Source organism: Pipistrellus kuhlii, unplaced genomic scaffold (genome assembly GCF_014108245.1).
Source record: "Pipistrellus kuhlii isolate mPipKuh1 unplaced genomic scaffold, mPipKuh1.p scaffold_m20_p_5, whole genome shotgun sequence".
Classification (NCBI taxonomy): domain Eukaryota; kingdom Metazoa; phylum Chordata; class Mammalia; order Chiroptera; family Vespertilionidae; genus Pipistrellus; species Pipistrellus kuhlii.
Window position 1 is genome coordinate 37,264,474 of NW_023425551.1, and position 25,413 is coordinate 37,289,886.

The following is a 25,413-nucleotide window of genomic DNA, read 5'->3' on the forward strand; positions in this document are numbered from 1 at the left end:
GTAGCTCCCTGACCCAAATCTTTTTTTAACCTAAATGGTTCAAAGCATGACTTTTAACAATGAGAGGTTGTAGATGGATCTAAACTCACTTATTTTATTCAACTTGATGAATTACCTGTTAGTTAACTCTTTAACAGTATAGAGGAGAGAATATACATTTATGGCTAGGATACAATAAAAACAAAACAAGTCTAATACTTTAAAAGTTAATTTAATCAATTTAATTGTATTTTTTACTTTTTTATATTTTTAAAGAGTAATATAGCTTACATTTTAAAAAATAGTAAAAGCTCATTAAATCATATTGCAATTCATGTCAAAATTAGTAAAATATTCAAATTGGAAAACAAACATACACACTTCTAATTGAGTTAGAGGTCTATTTCTAGTAACTAGAGCCTTTTTACAGTTATATTAAATAATTACAGGTGAACATTGGTATTTATTGGAATCTTTCATTTATAGCCATTAAATATTTCTCCTGCATGGACTTCACACCATTCTAATTTATTTTAGTTAAAGAAATTATTTTTTTCATAGGTAAGTCAACTTTAGCTTAGACAGTATCTGAATTATATCATTTTATACCAGGAAGTCCAGATTAAACAATAGTTTCACATATGAAAACCTGTGATTAAGACATTACTTAAAAAAAATATTTTGAAGAATAATGAACAAACATTCTTTTCACCCCATTATTAAAATGTGAGTTAGAAAAGATTAAATTTATCCATTAATTAGGGCATACTTAGTATAAAAGATGATTCATTAGCTTAGATGCACTTTTATTTTTAGAATATATAGTTTTAATTTATTCTAAAAATTTTCTATGAGGTTGGATATTTCCTAAAACATATGGAATAGATGTGGAAACAAACTTTGAGAACATTAATTGATATTCTGGACTTGAGTCTTATATTTATATAAATAAAATAATCTGTGTGGATGCCAATGTGAGTTTAAGAGCTTATATTGTATATTAAGGTTTTCTTCATAGACAAGAAATTTCATATGGTTTATTTGTTACATTTTGTCCTGATTAAGAACTACATAATTTTAAGGAACAGAGTGGGACAGAGGGAGGAGAGGGAGACAAATGGAGAGAAAATGGGAGAGAAGGGAAAAGTGGGATGAGTTACTCTAAACCTGTAAGAATGATGAGACTAGGCTGCTTGCTTGTTGTAGACTGAAAAACACCTTTGAACCCAAGAGAGAACCTAAACATAGGAACTTTTCTGTAATTCCATATTCTCTCCCAAGTAAGAAAATTGTTCATTCGTGGAATTTTAGGACCAGATTTAATTTTTTAAAATTCAGTCATTTTATTTTATAGACTAAGGAACTGAGATCCAGTGTACCTTGCTGTTTGAAAGTCCTTCTCTTATTAAGATGAGGCCAGAGTTAACTGTTACTAAAACAGATAATATTTAAAAGAACACAGAATACTGCTTTAAAATAACAGATTTTAATAAATTCTTATTAACTTTGTTTTATAGAGAATACAAGCTAGCATTCTAAAAGCATTTAACAATCCAACAACTAAAACTGCTGATGATGAAACTAGGAAAAAAGTCAAAGGTATGTTGACTCTCTCACTGTTAAAATTTTATTCTACAGGAAAGTATTTAAAGTTTCTTTACAGGGGGAAAAGAATTGAGCATTATGTGAATGAATGCTGTAAAGCTGAAGGTATACTTATTCTAGTGGCTGCAAGATAGTCTAGTGGGTCATAGAAAGAAAATGTTAGAATTTATCCATGTGAATTGAAAAAAAAAAAAGTAATATCACATGTACAAATTGACACTATTGCCCTTAATAGGAGGTTCTAAGGGAGACTAGAAAGGTGGCTGAAGGTAGCATCCTTATTTGGAAGTTTAATTTTATCATATTGGTCTATTTTGCGGTTGAGGTGTGCTTGGATGAGTGAACTCATGGATATTATCTAAATCTAACTTGACAAGGCTTAAGTGCTGCAAAGATTCCTGCAAGGAAACGTTTATTGAAGGAGTACAGACAGGTCAAGTGCACATGTCTACTTTACTCCTAGTGTTATCTCTTCCTCAGCCAAAATGTTAGGCAAAAACATGATTATCTAATCAAAGTGGTCACATAAGTATTTAAGTGTGGGTTTATAGTCTATGTTATTAGTGATTTACCACGTCCTAAATGTGTATTCTGTCTTGAGATGTTAACTAATGGTAGTATAAAGGCATCATTTTTAGTAGACACTAAAAATATTATTTGTATTTTATTCATTCGCTTTTCTAACTTTTACTTTTCTTAGTATTATTTGTACACCCTATAGATCTATATAAACAAATATATGTTGTGATTATATATGCCAAATTTTATATGCAGTTTTAAGGGTTCAGGTATTTTTAAATGTAGATTTTCAAGCATGTTCTTTTGTTTTGAGATAGTGCCATCTAGAGCATGTTTAGAATAACTGCCCGGTTTTTCTTTCCAGTTTTGTAATCTTTTCTATTAACCTCTTGTACAATTTTTCTTAATGAAACATCTTAGTTTACTATAATGTCTCAAATATAATTAATAAATGTTTATTTACATAGCCCAATATGTCTGCTCTGTCATTCATTGCAGAAAATACAATGTTTTAGAAGACCTAAAAAAATATAGAAGTGAATAGATTTGTTAATATATTTCTCCCCGTGTTTACTGTAGAACATGTCAAACTTCTGTTAAGTGGAGGGAATAGTATATGAAGCTCCATGTATCCATGTACTCATCACCCTACCAGGCGTCTTCTAACTACGGCCCGTGGGCCACATGCGGCCCGCAGAGGAGTCTGATCCGGCCCGCCAGGTTTTTTGGGCAGTGAGCGCAGCCGAGGTGTTACAGTAGGAATTAGTAGTTCATATAGTCCAGCCCTCCAGCTCTCTGAGGGACCGTGATCTGGCCCCCACTTTAAAAAGTTTGAGGACCCCTGCGTAATTATTACATTCAATTCCTAGAGTATAATGTTTCTTCTATTTTTTCCCAACTCCAGATTATTTTGAAGCAAATTATAGGCATAATTTTCCTTGATATATAAATACTAGAGGCTTGATGCATGAAATTCGTGCAAGAGTAGGCCTTCCTTCCTCTGGCTGCTGGGACCAGCTTCCCTGAAGCCCCGGCTTCATCCGGAAGGTCCTCTGGTCTAATTAGCATATTATGCTTTTATTATTATAGATTTTTCAAACAGAATAATTCTGACAATTTTAATATATGCATGTGACTGAGTTATTTATTGCCATATTAATTCTCTTTTACTTTTTTATTTTTTGAAAGATTTATTTTATTGTTTAAAGTATTACTAATAGTAGTACATATGTCTCCTTTTTTCCCCCATTGACCTTCCCCTGGCCTCCCATACCCCCCAGCACATGCCCTCACCCACCATATTAATTCTTTACACTATGCTGTGTTTACTTGTCTTTTATACTCTGTTATTTCCATAGTTGGGGTCCTAGCATCTGTAGCCCTAAAAGCATAATCTCCTTTCCCATCCCTCTACCCTGGGTCAGGCACAGAGGCTTTAAAGAATTTAATGGGAGCAGTTGAGATATAGTATGAGTCGTAGTTACTGCTCCTTTTATTTTACCTTACGAACAGTTATTTCTGAAAATACTATCATTGCTAGTCACATTTTCTCTACAGAACTGTAACGGAGAGAGACATTATAATGTCATATAGGAGAATACATTATTAAATGTAGCACTGGACATCTGCCTTAGATTTCTTTTGCATCAACAGAGAAAAAACAACAACAACAACCATGTTACAATGTAAGGTTGATGGTTGACATGTTTTTGCATTAAAAAGTATTATTTTTACAGCATATGGAAGCGAAGGTGTGAAAATGAACTTCATAGATCGGATCTTTATTGGTGAATTAACTAGCACCCTCATGTGTGAAGAATGTGCAAAAGTAGGTACTTTGAAATTCATTTTTGCATGGACTAGATTACAATCCCAGCTTTTTGATTATTTTCTTTCACATATAATCTTCAGCGGTCATTTACTTTTATTTGTGACAGGTAACTAATAGTTTTTGTGACAGGTGACTAATAGTTTTTGAAAATCTTCTAAAAATATATCCTTCACTCTTAGAAAGTAAACATAATCTATAATGTTTAAAAATAAATGTGTTATTTTGTTTTTCCTCCCAAGAAACCTGTGAAGTTCTGTTAGGTCACTTTATTTTATTTTATTTTATTTTATTTTATTTTATTTTATTTATTTATTTATTTATTTATTTTTTTAAAATATATTTTATTGATTTTGTACAGAGAGGAAGGGAGAGAGATAGTTAGAAATATCTATGAGAGAGAGTCATTGATCAGCTGCCTTTTGCACACCCCCTACCGGGGATATGCCCGCAACCAAGGCACATGCCCCTGACCGGAATCGAACCTGGGACCCTTCAGTCCCCAAGCCGACGCTCCATCCATTGAGCCAAACCTGTTTCGGCCTGTTAGGTCATTTTAATATGTTTGAATGTGTAAGCTACTTGTTAGTTGGAAATTAAATAAAGTTCTTTGAAGAGAATAGCTATATTATGTAACTATGTATGCATGGCCCAAAAATGTAATTCTATTAGAAATATTTTAATGTATTAACATATCCCAGGGTGATCTAGCACATTGGATTTAAAGTTTATTTTTTATGACTTGAAGTTTATTTCATTTTATTTGATTAAGTAGACTTGACTCATGTTTGAATTAGTAATATTTTTTATTTGGTGGAATGGCATGCCATCTGTTCTTTTACAATTTAAAGGCATATAAAATTTTATAGGCTTTCAGTTGCTTGATAAGGAATACTTCTGAAAGCGGATAACTTGGATTATGATGGGTTTACACTTTTGTCAGATTTTCTTATAAAAGAGAGAGTCTTTATGTACATTTTGTTGTTACAGACTATGGATTATTTTTCTATCTTCTCTAGTTTTATTCAATTAGAATTACATATTATATCTCCTAATCTGTCGCATTGAAGCATAGACTGTGTCAGAGTATTACTTACTTCTATAGTATATTTTACATAAAAGTTGATTTTTCTCTCTCACAAGCCAGAGGGTATCTTTTAGAATTACCCTAAAGAATCTACAAAACACAAACTTTCTGCCTTTTTCATATTTTATGTTATAACACTAATTTCACCAAAAATAATTTTATGTTTTTAGTTAATCATTATTATTAAACATATTTTATTTAAAAGTTACTTTAAACATTACTGATATTATGATAGTGACAACATAAAATTCAACAGGGCTGCATTTATTAAAGTTTTTAGATATTTTGTTTTGATTAACAGTACCTGCTGCTTTACCCAATTAAATTGCTGTTTGTTTCAGGAATATTTTTTTTTAATTAAGGTATTATATGTGTACATATCTTACCATTGCCCTCCCCCCCACTCCCATGCCTGCCCTCCCTCCCCAGAGTTTTTCATTCATTGGTTTTGTTTATATGCATGCATACAAATCCTTCGTTTGATCTCTTATCTCCCCCATATCTCCCTACCCTCTCCGCTGTAATTTGACAGTCTGTTGCTTTACTGTCTCTGTATCTATCTTTTTGTTCATCAGTTTATATCCAGGAATGTTTTTTTAACTTAAAATTTTAAGTTGCCTGGGACATTTGATTTCTCTAAGCCTTTACAAAACTACATTGTCTATATTAGAATTCTACGTGAAGTTCTCAATATTTTTCTTTTTTCTTTTAAGATCTCCACGGTGAAAGATCCTTTCATTGATATTTCACTTCCTATAATAGAAGAAAGGGTAAGGAGAAAAAAAACCTTAAGTCTTTTGTGAAGGATATTGATTTTATTTAGACATTTATTGAATATGTTATCTGATCTGAGAATCATTATTTTTTATATACAATAGTTGAGTTTGTACAGTTAATATTGGGGTTTGTGTATGCATGCATAATGTATGAGATCATTCTTATTCTCAAGGAATTTAAATCTTTATGCTATATATTTTGAGAGTTAAAATTAAGGAAATTATATTTCAAATGAGTTACAAATTTTAAAAAGTAGATTACATCCAGAATTTATTTCCTAAGGAAGTTTTGTGTTATGTACATGTCATCTATATAGGTTTCAAAGCCTGTATTATGGGGAAGAATTAGTAAATATAGAATTTTACAGGAGACACAGAATGGCCAATATAGTGGCCCTGTTACTATAGAAAATAATCATCAACCTAGAGACACCAGGAAGCAGTCTCCATCTATAGATAAGGTAAGACGATGTGTATTTGTGAGGCATCTGCTTTTTTAAACTTATTATTATGAAAATTTTTTTAAATATACAGAAGTAGAGAAAATAGTATGATAAACTTCCATGTAAAGAGTTCTCAACTTTATAGTTATCAGCTCATGGCTAATCAGATTTTATCTATATCTTATATTCTTCCCACCTTCCCCAAATTATTTTGGAATAAATCCCAAATATATCACATATTTCAGTATGGAGATCAAATAGATACTCTTTTAAAATACGTAACCACAGTACCATTATCATACCTAAAATATTAATAACTTTGTAATAGCACCAATATCTAGTCATTATTTAAATTTCTGCAACTGTCTCATAAATACTTGTTTTTTGGTTTTGCTTTTTAAAGTCTATTTGAATTCAAGATCTAAGAAAAGAGCTATGGAGTGCATTTGATTTCATGCCTCTTCAATACTGTGCTGTTCGCACAAGTCCTCTTCTCTTCTCCATAAATAGGTTTCTGTTGTTGATTTTTTGAGTAAAAGTTTATTTTTAAATTAGAACTATTTGTTAGTATATCTTCTATTGGTTATAGTTTATATAGATATAGGAAGGGATTTAGATATACTAGAAATACTAGAGTATTTATTTAATAATTGTGGGACATTTAATTACTGGCATTTATTTTCAGTAAAGTCACAAGATTCTTTTCTCTAAAAACATTGTCAACTTACAGAGTCAGCTAATTCATGGCAGAAAACGTGCAAGGAAATTTTCATCTGGAGATGATAAAACTGTTGACATGTACCTGAAAAATGGAAACATGGAAGTGAATGGGGATTCCTCAGCATTTGCAAAAATCATGAATACTGACGCGATCCTGGCTGAAAACCCTACTGATGGTAGTGAGAAGGAAGCTAGCCATTGTGAAAGTGGTATTGATGCTGACAGTGAGGCCTCAGAATCAGAAAGTGCTTCTAGGCAAACTCTGTTGCCGAGATCTCGTAGTGGATGCTATGTGCACACAAATGGACATCACCATCCATCAGCAAGAGAACTGCCCACCAAGAAGACTGATAGTGATGATGGAGGAATGGCTAAAGCTATATCTGAACTTCATTTAAACAGCACTGTTCCTGGAGATAGAGATTTTGCTGGAGAAAATCAGCCACTAAATCTTCCAAATAATTTATATTTTCCAGAGGAGAAGCATACAATGTCTCATAGTCCACAAAATGCTTTTCAGACCCTTTCTCAGAGCTATGTAACTACTTCTAAAGAATGTTCAATTCAGTCTTGTCTCTACCAGTTTACATCTATGGAGTTATTAATGGGGAATAACAAGCTTCTATGTGAGAATTGTACTGAAAAGAAACAGAAGTACCAAAGGGAAACCAGTTCTGTAGGTAAATGTTTAGCTTTATTTTTTATTCACGGATTATCTGATAGTCAGTGACTAGTTGGCATTAGATCCCAAAGAGAAGAACCTAAGAACCTGTCTCTATACTTGAGCTGCTTGAGGGCAGGGATTGTCTTTTTCGTATTTGTATATTTGTACTTTAGCGCTGCAGACACTGACTGGGCAGAATGAATGTTCAATAGATTTTTGTTGAAATAAATTAAGGAACAGGAACTATCCATCTCTGCCCTGAAAATGCAAATCCACATAATCTTATTTCAGCGGACTAGCTACCTGAAATCTTTCCAGAAGAAATTTCTCTAAAACTTAAAATTTTATGATGAGATTAATATGATTCCCAAATTCCATTAATCTAATATCTTACCTAATAATAGACAAACATGCTAATTGACTGTACCTTCGTGACACCCACAGCCAATTAGGAGTGAGTATGCAAATTAACCCAACAAAGATGATAGTTCATTTGCATACCTGGCCGCTTTGGGCTTCTGAGCAGAGTAGGAAGATCGAAAGGCAGCTCTGGCCAGAGCGAAAGCAGTGCCAGCAGCCAGGTAAAGGAAGGCCCATTCTGGAACGAATCTTCGTACATCAGGCTTCTAGTTTATATATAAAAGCCTAAGCAACCGTTCAACCGGTAATTATGCACACATTGACCACCATGGGGCAGACACTTCACACACAGGCATGGAAACATGGAACAGACTGATGAATCTCAGAGGGGACGGGGGGAAGAGATTAACCAAAGATCTTATATGCATATATATAAAAGCCTAAGCAACCATTCAACCAGTAGCAATGATGCGCACTGATTACCAGGGGGCAGACACTCCACACACAGGCATGGAAACTTGGAACAGACTGATGAATCTCAGAGGGAAGTAGGGAGGGAGAGGGTGGGAAGAGATTAACCAAAGATCTTATATGCGTACTAGAGGTGCATGAATTTATGCACTGGTGGGGTCCCTTGGCCTGGCCTGCAGGGATTGGGCCAAAACCAGCAGTCTGACATCCCCCAAGGGGTTCCAGATTGAGAGAGGGTACCGGCCAGGCCAAGGGACCCCACTGGTGCACAAATCCGTGCACCTGGCTTCTAGTGAAGTCATAACCTATACTAATAAAAGGGTAATATGCTAATTAGACTGGATAGACTGGATGTCTTCCAGACAAAGCCACGGTGGTGGGGGCCAAGGCAGAGGCAGTTAGGGGTGATCAGACAGTCAAGGAAGCAGTTAGGGGCGATCATGCAGGCAGGCAGGTGAACAGTTACAAGCAAGTGGTCCCGGATTGTGAGAGGGATGTTTGACTGCTGGTTTAGGCCCCTCAGGGATCGGGCCTAAACCAGCAGTCGGACATCCTCCAAAGTGTCCTGAATTGGAGAGGATGCGGGCTGGGCTGAGGACCCTCCCCCCTCTCCACCCCCCCCCCCCCCCGCACCCTCGTGCACAAATTTTGTGCACTGGGCCTCTAGTAAGATATACAATTATTTAAAACCTTCAAATTTATATTATAAAACTAGCAACATAATATCTATATTTAGTTGCCTGGGAAAAGGGGGGACTTTTCAAGAAATTTTTAGTGTACCTCTAGCCTTGACTAAATGGAGAGAATACTTATTCCTAGTGACTACTTTCATTCAAAATATAGATTTTATTTTTATTCAGGAATTGTGAGGTCAACAGATCAGGATATGGTTATCACTGAGGATGCTTTGTTTCTTACAGTTCCCAAGAAGAGAGGGCACATGGGGAAGCACCAAGGTTAGGCAGGAAGCAGAGACAGCCAGGGGGAAACTAGGGCAAGAGATTTTATTGTGGTTTCCAAGGGAAGGAATAGGCAAGGCATGATAAACAGGTTTAAGACTGACTAGTTTTGAATAATTTAGTGGGCCCTGGGTTATAGGGACTGTTGCTAGTTGTCTAGAACTTGCTCATGATAGGATTAGAGCAAGTGGATTGCAGGCTAGGTAAAGGAGATAGTTGGGATGTATGTTTTGGATTGGTTGGTTTGCATATAAAAGACACATTTAATATTTACTATCTCTAGCAATTAGCTCTGAGAAAGGCCTTCCTTCCAGTGTCAACAAGACCCCAGTTGTCAAAACATCAGAACAGCCCTAACCAGTTTGGCTCAGTGGATAGAGCATCGGCCTGTAGACTGAAGGGTCCCAGGTTTGATACCAGTCAAGGGCATGTATGTTGGTTGTGGGCACATCCCCAGTAGGGGATGTGCAGGAGGCAGCTTATTGATGTTTCTAACTCTATCCCTCTCCCTTCCTCTCTGTAAAAATCGATATCTTAAACACACACATCAGAACAAAGATGTGTTTAATATACTAGTAATTAAGAAAATATCTAAATGGGAGAAGGAAGAAATATCAGTTTATATTAACCCAAGTTAAATATGCAATTGGTCATATTCAAATTCAGTCCTGTAACTACCATCAAGGTATAAAACATTTTCATTGCCCCAAAATGTTTTCTTGTGCTCCTTTGTAGTTAATCTCCTCTCCCATTTTCTAATCTCTGCACTCACTAATTTGATTCTTCTCCCAATAGTTTTTCCTTCTCCAGGATATCATAAAAAATGGATAATATAATATACAGGCTTCTGTCTCTAGCCTCTTTGCCACATAATGCTTTGAGATTCATCCCTATAGCTACACATATTAATAGTTAATTCTATTTTCTTTTTTAATATTTTAAAAAATGTGATGCTTCTATTATTAATATAAATGTTGACTGTTATGTGGTAGATTCCATTGGTATGAAATAGAATCTTACAAATAAATTTATTATATTTTATACAGAAAAGAAAGCAGAAGGGGTTTATACTAATGCCAGGAAGCAGTTGCTTATTTCTGCTGTTCCAGTTATCCTAATACTCCACCTTAAAAGATTTCATCAGGTAAAAGTTCCTGTAGTAGCACTAGAGTAATTTCCATCAGATGTTTTATAGAGCCCTAAATCTTGTAAAATACTGTCAAGGATTAGGCACTAATTTACTGAATTTAAATATTTGTCATATGGGATTTACTGCTTTTTCAGCAATAATAGTTTATCAGACTTTTCTAATTAAAATAGTTTAATTCACAGTGTTGGAAGATTTAGGTGGTAGGAACCCAAATGGCATGTGTGTGTTTGTTGATGGAAAATAAGAATTTTTTAAAACCCTTGGGGTGGGGGGTGGATGGGGGAGAGGGCGGGAGGAACACTTGGAAGTAAAAAAAATAACAAAGTGCACATACCTTTCTGAATTCTTTTGATCCTAGTGAGAGGGCTGTGAGGTCTGGCCATGGCTGTCTAGGCCTGAGTACAAAAAGGGCTAGTATAAGGCAGTTTCCATTACTGTAGGACTCTACAGTGAGAACCTAAATATTTTTATTGAAGCAGATTTTTCTCCTTTTTTAGTGTGTGTATTTTTTTTTAAGTAAGTATTTATTTTAGACAAAGAGGAAGGGAGAGGAAGAGAAAAAGACCTCCATAAGAGAGAAACATGGATCTGCTGCCTCCTACATGCCCCCTACTGGGAATCAAGCCCACAACTCAGGCATGTGCCCTGATCTGGAATGGAACCAATGACCTCTTGGTGCATGGGATGATGCTAGATCCACTGAGCCGCATCGGCCAGTCTGTGTGCATTTTTAATTCAATGCTTTGACTCATTTTTTTTTTTTTTCATTTGATAAAATGATTCTAACATTTCTCTGGAAGAATGAATAAGGGAAAATCAGATGATCTTTTTAAAATTTAATCAATCTTTATTGCTCAGATTATTACAATTGTTTCTCCTTTTTCCCCCCATAGCTCCCTTCCACCCAGTTTCCACCCCACCTTCTGCCCTTACCCCCCCCCCCCCCCCCCCCCCACCGCCGCATTGTCCTCATCCATAGGTGTGTGATTTTAGTCCAGTTTCTTCCTGCAGCTCCCACACCCCTTCCTTTCTTTCTGAGCGAATCTCCCTACCTCAGTGCTTTGCAGCTCCCCTGATCTGTGAGCCTCTCTCCTTCTTTCTAGTTGTAGATTTCCCAATCAGCCAGCTTTCCTGTGGTTTTGGATGATACCCGTTCTGTCTTTTAGTTGTTATTTTGAAATTGTTGTGCAAGGTGGCAGTTTAGGCGCTTACCTAGGCCGCCATCTTGGTTGATCTCCAGATGATTTTTTTAAATTGTATGAAACAAGTTATCAAAAGACTAAAAAAAAAACTTAAATACCAACCTGACTTGTGTTTGGGAAGATTTTCTAAGTATAAAACTCAGGAAAGAAATTTCAAGGAAAAAGATTGGAAGCTTTGATCATATACTGGTATATCTGCAACATGTCAGGTGGGCCATAGATGGGCAAGAAGAGATTTTCCTCTACACTTTCATCCTATTCAAAGAAAGATTATGTTAAGCTCTTGATTTTCTATAGCCAGGATTCTAGAAACTTAACAGAAATGAAATGGCCCCTGTAGAGCAGATGTATCATTTCTCCCTCCATCAGAATGCCTGATGGAAGGTGGCTGTCTGCAGTGACTCTGTGTGAGCAAAGAGGTCATGCCAGATCTGAGAAGCTAATTGCATGATGTGCCATTGTTTAATATATGGTTATTGTATCCCTATTTAGAAACAAGGTACAGAAAGAATTCATGCCTTAAAAGGAAATATTTACAGACTTCTCTGTCCCTTCTTGCTCTCAGGCTAAATGTAATGTTAGCAAAGCACATTCTCATTCCCAGGACTGGGAATTTTAGGGAGCAGAATCTAGACAATGTCTCTGTTTCTAGTATTTTATTGTCTTTGAAAGCCTATTTCTCTGTAGTAACTTCAGAGCTGTATATGAAACATCCACAACACTGAAAGGAGAGAGGGCTTTGTCATAAATATGGCAAACGATTAGCATTGTAAATATGTAAATAGCTCTTAAAAATCAAAAATCAAAATATCAAGACCTTATTAGAAAAATGGTAAAGAACATGAATTGACAGTTCGTAGAAAAAGTAAAGATTCCAAGAAAATATGAAGAAAAAAGTCCCATCCTTTCCAGCAAAACAAATGCAAAATAAAATGACAGCAGAATTCTTCTTTTAACCTGTTCAAATTGGCCCAGATATGGTTGTGTTAAGGATGAAGCGAAATATAGGCATTTTCTTGTTCCAACAGTGGGGGTGTAAGTTGGATACACCTAGAAAGTAATTTAATAATATAGTTCAAGGATGTTAAGGGATGTTTTGAATAAAACATTTTGAACAAAAGTATTACTTTTGACTAAGTAATTCCATTTCTAAGAACCTATTCCAAGGAAATAAAGATAAACGTAAAAATGTGTATCTTGGTCATTATAGATTGTGCCAGCTGTGAGTCCTGGCACAGTTGTTCAATATGCAGGATATCATATTTATATCTTAATGAAATGGGAAAAATACTTATCATACTCAGTTAAAAGAAAAATTTTTAAAAGACAGGAGGCTGCATATGCCCAAATATAAGCCAAGGCATTTTCCAAAACTCATCCCCTAGAAAAGAAGATTAAACATAGTTACTAGATTTATTGGGGTAGATACCACATAAATATTCTAATAACTATGTTGTATACCTCAAACTAATATAATATTGTATGTCTACTGTTAAGTTAAAAAAGAGAGAGAGAGATTCATCTTATATTAAAGCTCTTTATAGAGTCTTTCATATTATGGGGTAGTTTTTCAACAGCAACATACTATCTGGGGAGGTCACATTAGCCTGAAAGGGTCTCTGGCAGTGTTGGTATTGAATACTTATGGAGGTCATCTGATGAGAAAAAACAAGGCCAAAAAATTGAAAACAGATTAAATAATTATTCCTGGGGCATGACCTCATAATTTCACATCAGATATCAGGTTAAGTCTTCTAGACATCACTTGAAGATACAAATCAGGAAGTGGGTATATTTTGGTCAAAAAATAAGTTTTGTTTTTTTTTAATTATGCCCTTGGAATAAGTCATGAAAGCTTTGCATGGAAAGTTGCATCGGTTAGTTTTTGTCTACTCATATAATTCAGATTTCTGCATTTTCTGATTCCAATAGTTTCTATAATATTTGTGGGTTTCCTCTCCAATACCTTTGACAGTAGTATATCAGCTAGTTTTTAACTGTCATTAAATAATGCAAAGCGTACATTTTTTCAAGTACTGCCTTTAAGAATTAATAATAGAGAAAGGAGTAGAGCTTATTTGACAACATGAAGGTTCACTTTGATTTATATAATATATAACATTTACTTTTATTGATAAAATGATTGAAGTATTGAAATTCAGGCTTTTTGTTTTAAGGATTAAATATCACTGAATTTTAAAACAGAAAAGGATCTAATCTAAACCATTTATACCCATTTTCTGCCTTGATGTATCATAGATGAGGTAGCCTAGAGTCAAATTAGGTGTTAAGTCAGGGCTAGGACACCAGGCCTCTGACTCTTCAGCTGAATATCTTTTGAAATAGCTTATGAAATAGCTTAGTTTTTATCACATTGAATTTATTTTAGTGTTGAAAAGCCACAATTTATTTTTCTCCAAGTGTTGAAAAGCCATAGTGAAAGTAATTATTCCCCTATTGTTTATACTAAAAATATGCATAAAAATATATTTGCAATAACAGTTCATGAAACCTAATTAAAAATTAAAAATTTAGTCATATATCAATTTTAGACTATTCATTAATCATGTTTTTATAGCTATGAAAAAAAAATAGGATTCCCCTTTTTAGTTTTAATTAACAAACGCTAATTTAGATTGAGTTTGTCACATTAAATTTTTTTTTATTTTTGGTCTTTTTAGGCTGGATCAACTCTTCGCAAAGTAAGCAGACATGTAGATTTTCCAGTTATACTTGATTTAGCACCATTCTGTTCTGCTAATTGTAAGGTGCAGTATATTATTAAAATATTTAATTGACTTGCAAATAATATGCTTAAAGTATTCTATGATTGTTTGTTGTGCCATACTTTTCTTTCTTTTATTAAAAAACTAAGCTCCTGTTCATGATTACTGGTTAGCAGTCTAAGTTTTATGGTATATAAGAGAATACTTATTGAATTTAATATTTTTAGTATATTGATCAATCAAAACAAAAATATATATTTTTGACAATAAGATTTTATGATTAGGTAAAGCAACAAAAACAAAAATGTCTTAAATGCAATTTTTCAGTGAATCCATTTCATTTGTGGAATATCAGCACTATCTGTTAATACTCAGTATTAGAATTTGATAATGCCTTAAAAAATCAGACTTAACAAGCTCTGTATCAAATTTATGAAAACATATTTTTGAAAGTACCTATTATGGAGAATTTCCAACACATAGAGAATTAGATAAGACAGACAATGAACCTCTCGCACTCATCACCTCACCTTAAAACTTCAGATACATGGCCAGTCCTGCCCCATCCACAAACTCATCTACCTCCCCTATATTATTTTAAAGCATCATTTCATTCATAAATATTTCACTATATATTTCTTTTTTTTTTTTTTTTTTTTTAATATATTTTATTGATTTTGTACAGAGAGGAAGGGAGAGAGAGAGTTAGAAACATCGATGAGAGAGAGTCATCGATCAGCTGCCTCTTGCACACCCCCTACTGGGGATATGCCCGCAACCAAGGTACATGCCCTTGACCGGAATCGAACCCGGGACCTTTCAGTCCCCAAGCCGACGCTCTATCCATTGAGCCAAACCGGTCCCGGCAAATATTTCACTATATATTTCTAAAAGATAAGAATCACTCCTCCTTTTTAACATAACCACAATACCACTTTTACACTAAACCAAATAAACAATTTCTTCATATCATCTAGAGCCTATATTTCTAATTATATTGTAAATGAAAAATGAAAAATCTTAAATGAATTCCTATCCAACTAAAGATTACACATTATAATTGGATAATGTCTTTTAGTCTCTTTTAATATACAGTTCCCTCCCATCTCTCTTCCCTTCTCTTCCCTCTTTGTAATTTATTTGTTGAAGAAACTAGACCATCTTTCATGTAGTTTCCCAAAATTTAGATTTTAATGACTATTCCTCTATCCTCTTTATTTATTTTTTAAATATGCATTTTTTTATTGATTTCAGAGAGGAAGGAACAGGGTGAGAGAGATAGAAACATCAACGATGAGAGAGAATCATTGATTTACTGCCTCCTGCATGCCCCCTACTGGGGATCAAGCCTGCATCCTGGGCATGTGCCTTTGACTGGGATCGAACCAGAGACCCTTTAGTCAGCAGGCTGATGCCCTATCCATTGAACCAAACTGGCTAGGGCTCTCCTCTTTTTTTTTTTTTTTTTACTATTGTACAAGTAGGCAGTTGGATAGTTGGATCTGGAGAAGCTTGAACAGATTCAGGTTTGATATTTCTTATTTATTTTTTTCTGGCAAGTCTATTTCATGGGGAGTATTTAGTCAGATGGCCCAGAATGACAATTATATTTTTGTGATAGTGGCCAATGATGCTCAATGTTAGATTATGAGTTCATTAAGAATTATAGAATGGTGATATTCTAATTTTCTCATTCCTTCTTCATTAACTAGATAACCTTTATATAAAGAGGTATTCCTTTCATCTATTTAGTCATCTTATGGTATAGTTCTTATAGAAAAGACAGGGTAAATCCTCAGTTCTTTTTCTGACTCCCTTTTAAACTAATTTTCAGAATAATGAATTCACTAGAATTCTTAAACTGTGATTAATTTATCATTATGAGTTCATGGTTTTAAACACATCAGATAAGTTTTAATTTACTACATTTTTCTTTTATTCATGCTCTAATATATTTGTCTAATTGTTGGCTACTGAAAGCTACTTCAAATTGGCTTCTGGGTATTTTTTTACCTAACCCTAGTGATTCCTCCCTGAGTGACTATACCAACAACTGGATATATTCTTCACTTGCTTAATTTTTTTATTTCGATTTTTAGGGACTTTTTTTAAATTTAAAATTTTCAAATTTTGTTTCATAATTACATAAAATATTTACATAGTTCCAAAGTCAAATGTATCAAATGTACAAAGTAAATTTAAACAAGTGTAGCTTTTCTCCATCTGTTCCATCTGTTTCTTCCCTCCCTTTCTAGATAACCATTGTTAAATTTCTCCTGTTAAGTAATCATAACTTATAATATGTATCTTTTTTTTTTTTTTTTTTTTTTTTTTTTTTACCTATTCTTACCATTACATTCTGGAAATTGTTTCAAAGCAGTATTTAAAGATAGTCTGCATTCCACTTTTAAAGCAGCATAACACTCTGTTATATGGATGCATCATAGTTTATTCAACCAGTACCCAATTAATAGACATTTAGGCCTATTCCAATTTTTGATAGTACAAATAATTATGCAATTAGTCATGTGGTGCATATCTTTTTACATTTTGCTTATGTACCTGTGAGAGAGAATCCTAGAAACAGAATTGATAAAGCCAAGAGTAACACATGTTGGGTAGTTGGATTTTAATTAGTTGAATAGGAATTCATTTAAGATTTCTCATTTTTCATTTACGATATAATTAGAAATATAGACTCTAGATGACATGAAGAAATTGTTTATTTGGTTTAGTGTGAAAGTGGAATTGTGGTTATGTTAAAAAGTAATTTAGCTTGGTAACATTAAGTATGCCAGCATAGAGGCTGGACCCCTTTCCATTCCCACCTGCAGGTGTGTGAGTTCTCTTCCCCACAGCCCACCCAGCAGAGGCTGTTGTGAAGCATTTGTGTTTTGTCAGTGTAATATGTGCAGAAAAGTATCTCAGTGTATTTTTAATGTGCTATTTTCTTATGTTAAGCAGGATGTACATTTGACTTAATTTTCTTTATAATAGCGTTTCACTAACATTACTAACTTACTTTTGTCTGAAGAACGTAAGTGTGGGAGAGAAAGTTCTCTACGGCCTGTACGGCATAGTGGAACATAACGGCTCAATGCAAGGAGGCCACTACACTGCGTATGTGAAAGTGAGAACCCCCTCTAGGAAGTTATTGGAACAGATCACTGGAAAGAAAAGTGTACCTGGTATGTTATCCTAAGTTTACTTTCTTCTTAAAAACAAATGAATTTATTCTTCCTTTCCTGGAAGAGATAAGTTATTTCATGGATGACTCATGTGGATTTACTTTATTAGTGTGTGAGAAATACATTTAAGAGTACTATAATAGATAATCTTAAAGAATCTTAAATATCCTAAGACTGTGCCCTTCTAGGTAATGTAAAGTGGCACCGTTTTTCAAGGTGTTGCGTCATGTACTGCGGTGAGGTGGCATTTTATTTAATAACTAGTGGCCCGATGCACGACATTTGTGCACGTGGGGAGGTGTCCCTCAGCTCGGCCTCCACCCTCTCTTGTCCGGAACCCCTTTGGGAATGTCCAACTGCTAATTTAGGCTCGATCCCACAGGGATCCCTGAAGGATTGGCCTAAACCAGCAGTCAGACATTCCTCTCACAATCCAGGACTCCTGGCTCCTAACCGCTTACTTGTCTACCTGTCTGATTGCCCCAACCAGACTGCTCACCCCCAACGGCCCCCCACCCCCACCGTTCTGCTTGCCCCCAACTGCCCCCCTTGCCAGCCTACTCGCCCCCAACAGCCCCCTGCCCCCAATTGCCTCCCCTAACAGCCTTGTTGCCTCCAACTGCCCCTCCCCTCACCGGCCTGGTCACTCCTAACTGTGCCTCTGCTGGCCTGGTTGCTTCTCACGGTCCCTCTGCTGACCTGGTTGCCTTAAGCAGCCTGCTGTTCAGTCATTTGGTCATCCCTCACTAAACCCCCTGCCAGCTTGGTGATAGGCAGCCACCTTTGTGAGGGTGTGGTGGTCAATTTGCATATTACCTCTTTATTATATAGGATAACAAAATTTCTGAAGACACCAGTTCTCAGGATATAATTGGAGTTGAAATCTTGCTAACTTTGCTTATGGATCAGCAAACTAACTTTGTTTTTTTTTTTTTTTTTTTTTTATCTCTTTTAGTGAAAATTATTTTCCTGAAATAATAAATATTTACAAGGCTATCTAATATTTCACTAGATTTTCCAAGTAAAATGATACTATTATTAATGCTTTAAAGAGTTAGTTCATTTAGGAAGAAATAGACTTATGCAGTAAGACCTAACACTAAATAAATCTAGTTTGTGATATGTTATCACTTATAATATAAAGAAAAAACACACTTATTGTAAAATTATACTTCTTTTTGTTTTGTTAGGTTTGAAAGAACCGGATAGTGAATCGGCAGGCCAGTGGTTCCATGTCAGTGACACTCGTGTGCAGGAGGTTCCAGAAGCAAGAGCACTTAGTGCACAAGCATACCTGCTTTTTTATGAAAGAATATTTTAACTGGTTGTTAATTATTAAGGTTAATGATTATTTAGATTACTTTTGTTTAAGTGTTGCAATGATAGATAGCTATAATATGCACTGTGCCTTTGTAGTTTATTCTCTTCTATAGGAATAGCATGTCCCTCAAATGCTCTTGGACATTTTTACTATTTGGATGAATCCTTTTAAAGTAACTTAAATTTAGTCAGTGCTTTCAAATTTATATTTTTTAAACAAATATAAACACATGTTTTAAAATGTTTGTTCTGGAACAAAACTAGAATTTACAGTAGTAGAGGAAATTCCTTTATGATGTTGCCTATTATTACAAACATTCATAAATGATGCTGGCTAAGTCGGATCCTTCCTTAAAACTGTTATCCAGCCCTGGCCGGGTGCTTGGTGGGCTGGAGCATCATCCATACACCGAAAGACTGAGAGTTCTATTCCTGGTCAGGCACATACCTAGGTTATGGGTTCGATACCCGTTTGGGGTGCATACCAGAGGCAGCCGATCAATGTTTATTTCTTTTTCTCTCCCTCTCTCTCTAAAATCAATAAAAAACACAATAACAAAACAAAAGTGTTACCCAAATGTGAGTCACATACTAACTTTCTGATATATATGTATCTCTTGTGCCATTATTTACTTATAATTTTTAACCTTAGTTTTTAACTGTAGCCCCATTTATGTGCTAGTTTTATTTTCTCTAATAAACTTAAAATAAATATATAACTATAAAATAAAAATTGTTCATTCATGTAGCAATTCACTCAAAATCATCTCAGGACTATCCAGTGGTATATGTATGTTGCTGTATGGGAAACATTGCTATTATATACATTTACACAGTTGGCATAGTGATCTTTTCATATTTTGTATGATTTCAGACATAAAAAGGTATCACTGTAACTTAAATAATATGGATTTACAATCAATATATTGATTAGCTTACAGCTTTGCTGTTTTGAGAACGAGAAAAATATTGAAATATTTTATCTACATATTATTTGTAACCTATTAGTGGAGTTGCAAGTGATTAGCCAAGGTCAAAGTATAATTATAGATAATTGTTACATTCAGAATTGATAAATAGAAGTTGTTAATCCATATGAGATTATAGGATATTTTTGAAATATAAATTACCTAATTAAAATTGTAAATGATAATTATATTCTTATTATATTTAACAGGGTAGTATGATACATTTATAGTTTTGTAGATCAGTAAACATAAATCATGGTATTAGGGTTTTGTAGTCACTTTGTATTCAGCAAACATCATTAATAAGTTCAAGTGAGTAAAGCTTTGAATGGGCATGAAGTTGGCATTTCTGATTTTCTTTTTAAATAATTAAATAATAGTAAAGAAATGATAGTTTTTCCCCTATAATACAAATTAAGCTGTCAAAACTTGGCATGAAAATATTACTACTGCTTGGGCTTAAATTTTTAAAAATAATTGCAATTTTGGTGTCACTTGATTGAGTCAAAATACATAATTGCATGGTTCAAGCATACTAATCATTAGTGCCAACAAATGATACTATAGGAAGGTGCTGGATAAGTGCCTACTCCCAGTTAGTTCTTCTTTTGGGAAGTGAGGAAAAGAATAGTGGCTGGAGATCATTGTGGAAGTATTTAACCAAGGCTTTGGTTCTTTTTAATGTGTGAGTATATAACATTATCAGAGTTACCAGTGCTGCCTTTTGATACATGGATGAATGGAATTGTGATAATATACAAAATGCAGAACTTAAAAAATTGTCATTGCACAAATTCTATTTTTAAGCTATTGTAATTTTAATAGTAGTATTTTTCTTGATTTTTAACAGTAAAATGATGGGAAATATATCTTTATATTATATGTTAATCTGCAAACTCAGGTTGTTAGTCTTATAAAAGGTAGTTTAAACAGTGTTTAAATTAGTATTTCTGTTTAATTGTAATTCATTAACCTTGAAGAAATCAGTAGCAGAGCAGTGAATTTTTTTGAGAAATACTAGTTAAATCTCTATCCGTGTCAGCCAACTTGGTAATGACAATTACCATCCACTCCCCCAAATGTAAATATTGTCACCTAATTTTGTTCCTGAAAACGATACTACTACGAGGCTTGCATTTTCCATTGGATGGACACCTGTTTCTTGTATCCTTGATAGAAGAAAGAGAGGGAAGCACGAAGAAAGGTAGAGAAGGAAGGGAAGGGAGAGGAAGAGAGAAAAGGGAGGAGAGAACATTCTTTTCTGTTGCCCTTTGGCTTATCCCTTACACAGCTAAAGTCAGAGATGGTGAGTGATAGTTAAGGCCCAGAATCAAGGAAAGTGCCTACTTCCTCCTTTCATTGATAGGATGCCAAGAAATACATCAGTGCTGTATTTATCAAATGGATATTTTAAGCTTTATTCTGAGTACCAGTGACAACTGATTTTTCATTGAGTGAGTAAGACATTGTAGCTGCAGAACATTACTTTGTACTGAAGTACTGTGATAATTTTTATGCTTAACTTCACATTTATTCATTATGTATATATTTATTGAACATCCACTATGGGTCAGGCACCTTGCTGACACTATTTTAACATGTTTTAAAATGGAGAGACCTATATAGGTTTTAGACATTATCCCATAAGTAACATACAAATAGAATACTTTTATTTCCATAATGTTAAATGAGCTAATTCTAAAGTCTACTTTTTATGGTGTAGAATTTATGAATGCTTTTCCATGTCTGTTGGTAATGGAATAAATTTAATTTTGAAACCTAATAATTTTCTAATCATAGCTCTTGTAAAAAGAGAAAGTATTTTAAGTTATACATGGGCCTGCATTAACATTTTTGTTTTTATTTTGAATATTTCCAAAGCACATTTGTAGGGGTACAAGACTATGAAGCTACTATATTAGTGATAGTTTCCAGATGACCTCAGGAAACAGTACAAATAAGTAAGAATGTTTACAGATCTTCAAAATACCAACTATAAGTGCTTAGCCTAATGAATTTAATAAGTTAAACAGAAATTTTACTAGCTTTATTTAGAAACTGGTTTAGAAGGTACATCTAATCCCAATTTCCCCTATTTTTTCCATATTTAAAATAAAATTTCGATTGTGCCAATTACATGAATATTTTTGACAACCATGTATGTGTCTATACTTAAGATTTTGTCATTTAATATTTTTAAACCTGAAGTGAAGACTGCCTTTTGGGTGACCAAAGGGAGTTGGTAGTTGGTGTCAGTCTAAGGGTAGTAAGCTGATATCTGTTTTATTTTAAATTTGCCAACAGAGCTATTTTGCAATATAATATTTAGTAGCTCTTAGCTTGCATGTGACTTTACTCAGATTTTATACTATAGCTAAATAAAATTTCCTGAGGGTTAAGCTGTATAATGTATCACTTTCATTTATTTTTTGTAGTATAAAATAACATTCTGCCTACATTTCTTAAATTCATATTCATAATTTATTTATCTGCATATTACCTGATATATAAGCCTAAACCAAATATGTTATGTGCAATAAAATTGAGCATCTATATATAGTGTATAAAGAAATACTATTTTTAGATATTTAAAATGTATTGGTTAATGTGAAAATTCATCAATTCAAATCTATTAATATTTAAAGATGGATAACTATATTTTTAATTTTGAGTAGCTTTGGGTAATATATCATTCCTACGGTTTTATCTTTACTTTTTTTTTGCAGTATTTTTAGAAAATAACTAACTTATTGAGTATTACTTTGATGTTCCTGTATAAGCATGCATAATAAATATTAAATTTTTATTTACTTTATACTTCAAGATTGGTCCTGGAGTTTTTTGCAGTGTACATTACTGAGTAGAATATCTTACCTATCAACATTATATTTACTTAGCTAAATTCAAATATTCTTTGTATTTTAGAAATTTTTGGTTTCAGAATAAAGTATCTTAAATGATACTTTTACTCAGATTTCACTGTCTACCAAAGGTGAGTCTTCATCCTTTCAGATGTTTCTGGAAATGTTTGTGTTATTTAGGCAGGATAATAAATTAGGTAATATTTTGTTTAACTGTGTTTTACCTTTTTTGGGTCATATAGCTCTTTGAGATTATGAGGAAAGTTATAGTCCATCTTTCATTTGTTTAATAACTTAGTATTTATTGAATACCTGCCGTGTAGTAGGCATTGGGAATATACCACTAAACACAGGAAATAGAAATCCCAAGAAGGGAGGTAGTAGACATCCTACGAAATGAAGGGTCAGGAAAAGATATAGCAAATGGCAAATGACATGGAGAAAATTCAAGCAATATTACCCATAAAGCCATAGAGGAATTAAGGTCCGGTTAACCCCGAAGGGAAACTGAGTGTTGGGAAGAGGAGGGCTTTAACCTGGGAGCCCTCTCCTAGAAGATGGGAAGGAAAATTCTCAAAAAAATATATGCAGCCGAGACCGGTTTGGCTCAATGGATAGAGCATCGGCTTGGGGACTGAAGGGCCCGGGTTCAATTCCGGTCAAGGGCATGTGCTTTGGTTGCGGGCATATCCCCAGTAGGGGGTGTGCAAGAGGCAGCTGATCGATGACTCTCTCATCGATGTTTCTAACTCTCTATCTCTCTCCCTTCCTCTCTGTACAAAATCAATAAAATATATTTAAAAATATATATATGTATATATGCAGCAGATTTCCGTATGTAATTTTAGAGGTTTATGAGTTCCCTGAAAAATGTATTTTCATACATTTTTAAAGTTGCACTCAAGCAGAAATATTCAAAATGTTTGTATTCCCATTTATATGTAGATAGGCTGCTTATGTCACATTAGCAAATAACCAAACATCCCAGTGGCTTCACACAACAGAAGTTTATTTCTCACCCGGAGTTTACTGTGAGTCTTGGCGATTGTAAAGGCACCTATTTTCCAACTGGTGACCGTAATCCAGGCTGATTGTGGCTCTTACCATTTCAACACCAGGCCTCACACTCTGGCAGGAAAAGTGAGCATTAAAATGTCTTGCACCAACGATTAAATTCTTCATCTTGGAGGTGTCTCCAAACAACCACTGGCCAGAAGCAGTCACAAGTCTCTGCCTAATTGCAAGTAGGGATGGGGGAGGAAAAAGTAGGTCTTCCATGGGTTCAGGAAAAAAGTATGGGACAAGTCACTAAATACTCAGCTCTTCTTTCTACACATGGAACATGGTGACTCCATTTTTATGGGGTACAGCCCCAAAGTTGCATCCAGCCTGGCCGGTGTGCTCAGTGGCTGAGCTTTGACCCATGAACCAAAAGGTCACAGTTTCAGATCCCGGTCAGGGCACATGGCCCACGTTGCAGGCTGGATCCTCAAAGCGGGGGTAGGGGGGTGGGGTTTGCAGGAGGCAGCTGAACAATGATGTTTCTCTCTCATCGATCTTTCTATTTCCCTTTCTCAAAATCAAAACATATTAAAAAAAAAAAATACAAAGTCCCATCCAGGCAGTTTTATTTGCTAAGTTCAGGTGCTTTAGGGAAGCTACCTCTGTTCTGGATGTTGTTTCCACTGGTCTGGAGACCCAGAAACCAAAAGGGTATGCTCTGTTTTCCCATATACTTTCTCTGCAGGGGTGGAACATGACCACAATAAATATTCTCACTCAGATGGGGAAGAACAGAAATGTTATCAGGGTCTCTTACTCTGGTTATGGGCAAGGTCCATTTTTGTTCACTAAGAATTCCCTTCTCAATTGTTCTCTTTGATTCCATATTCCACCTTCTGGAAGGATCTGTTTTTATTCTCCTCCTTGACTATATCTAAATGGCTGTTTGAGGAATATGCCGTCCTTGGGAAATACATAGCTTTACTAGTATTTCAGTCTATTCCCTAGATCACATGTGTCAAACACAAGGCCCACAGGCCAAATCCGTCCCGCCAGGCCTTGCAATGTGGCCCGCACCGCAGTGTCATCACTGCACTCCGCTGCGTTTCCATCACAATGACAGTTTATGACTGTTCAGTAAACCATTCGGCCCGCGATTTAGGCTGGATTTTAGATTTTGGCCCCTTCTCTGATTGAGTTCGACACCCCTACTAGATAATTGGGGAAGTTGTTTTTTCATGTTTTTTTTAATATATATTTTATTGATTTTTTTACAGAGAGGAAGAGAGAGGGACAGAGAGTTAGAAACATCGATGAGAGAGAATTATCGATCAGCTGCCTCTTGCACACCCCCTACTGGGGATGTGCCCGCAACCAATGTACATGCCCTTGACCGGAATCGAACCTGGGACCTTTCAGTCCACAGACCAATGCTTTACCACTGAGCCAAACCAGTTTCGGCTGTTTTTTCATGTTTTTTAAAAAAAATATATATTTTATTGATTTTTTTACAGAGAGGAAGGGAGAGGGATAGAAATCCAGAAACATCGATGAGAAAGAAACATTGACCAGCTGCCTCCTGCAC

General features: G+C 34.8%; 1 protein-coding gene across 8 annotated transcripts in view; it reads left to right on the forward strand.

Moving 5' to 3' along the window:
• The window catches only part of USP45 (ubiquitin specific peptidase 45), a 51,969-nt gene extending 29,187 nt beyond the window's left edge, over positions 1-22,782 (forward strand). For 5 of the 8 annotated variants that reach the window (XM_036414060.2, XM_036414064.2, XM_036414062.2 and 2 more), the window contains 9 exons: positions 1,497-1,578; positions 3,840-3,931; positions 5,732-5,788; positions 6,112-6,255; positions 6,968-7,637; positions 10,458-10,555; positions 14,445-14,531; positions 17,524-17,677; positions 18,868-22,782. In XM_036414060.2, coding sequence (XP_036269953.1) covers positions 1,497-1,578; positions 3,840-3,931; positions 5,732-5,788; positions 6,112-6,255; positions 6,968-7,637; positions 10,458-10,555; positions 14,445-14,531; positions 17,524-17,677; positions 18,868-18,998 — 1,515 coding nt within the window. In that variant the 3' untranslated portion in view covers positions 18,999-22,782. Of the gene's footprint in view, positions 1-1,496; positions 1,579-3,839; positions 3,932-5,731; positions 5,789-6,111; positions 6,256-6,967; positions 7,638-10,457; positions 10,556-14,444; positions 14,532-17,523; positions 17,683-18,867 lie in introns of those variants that run through there. The other 3 variants (XM_045572683.1, XM_036414065.2, XM_045572684.1) reach the window with 3 other exon arrangements.
• Positions 22,783-25,413: the final 2,631 nt, after the last annotated feature.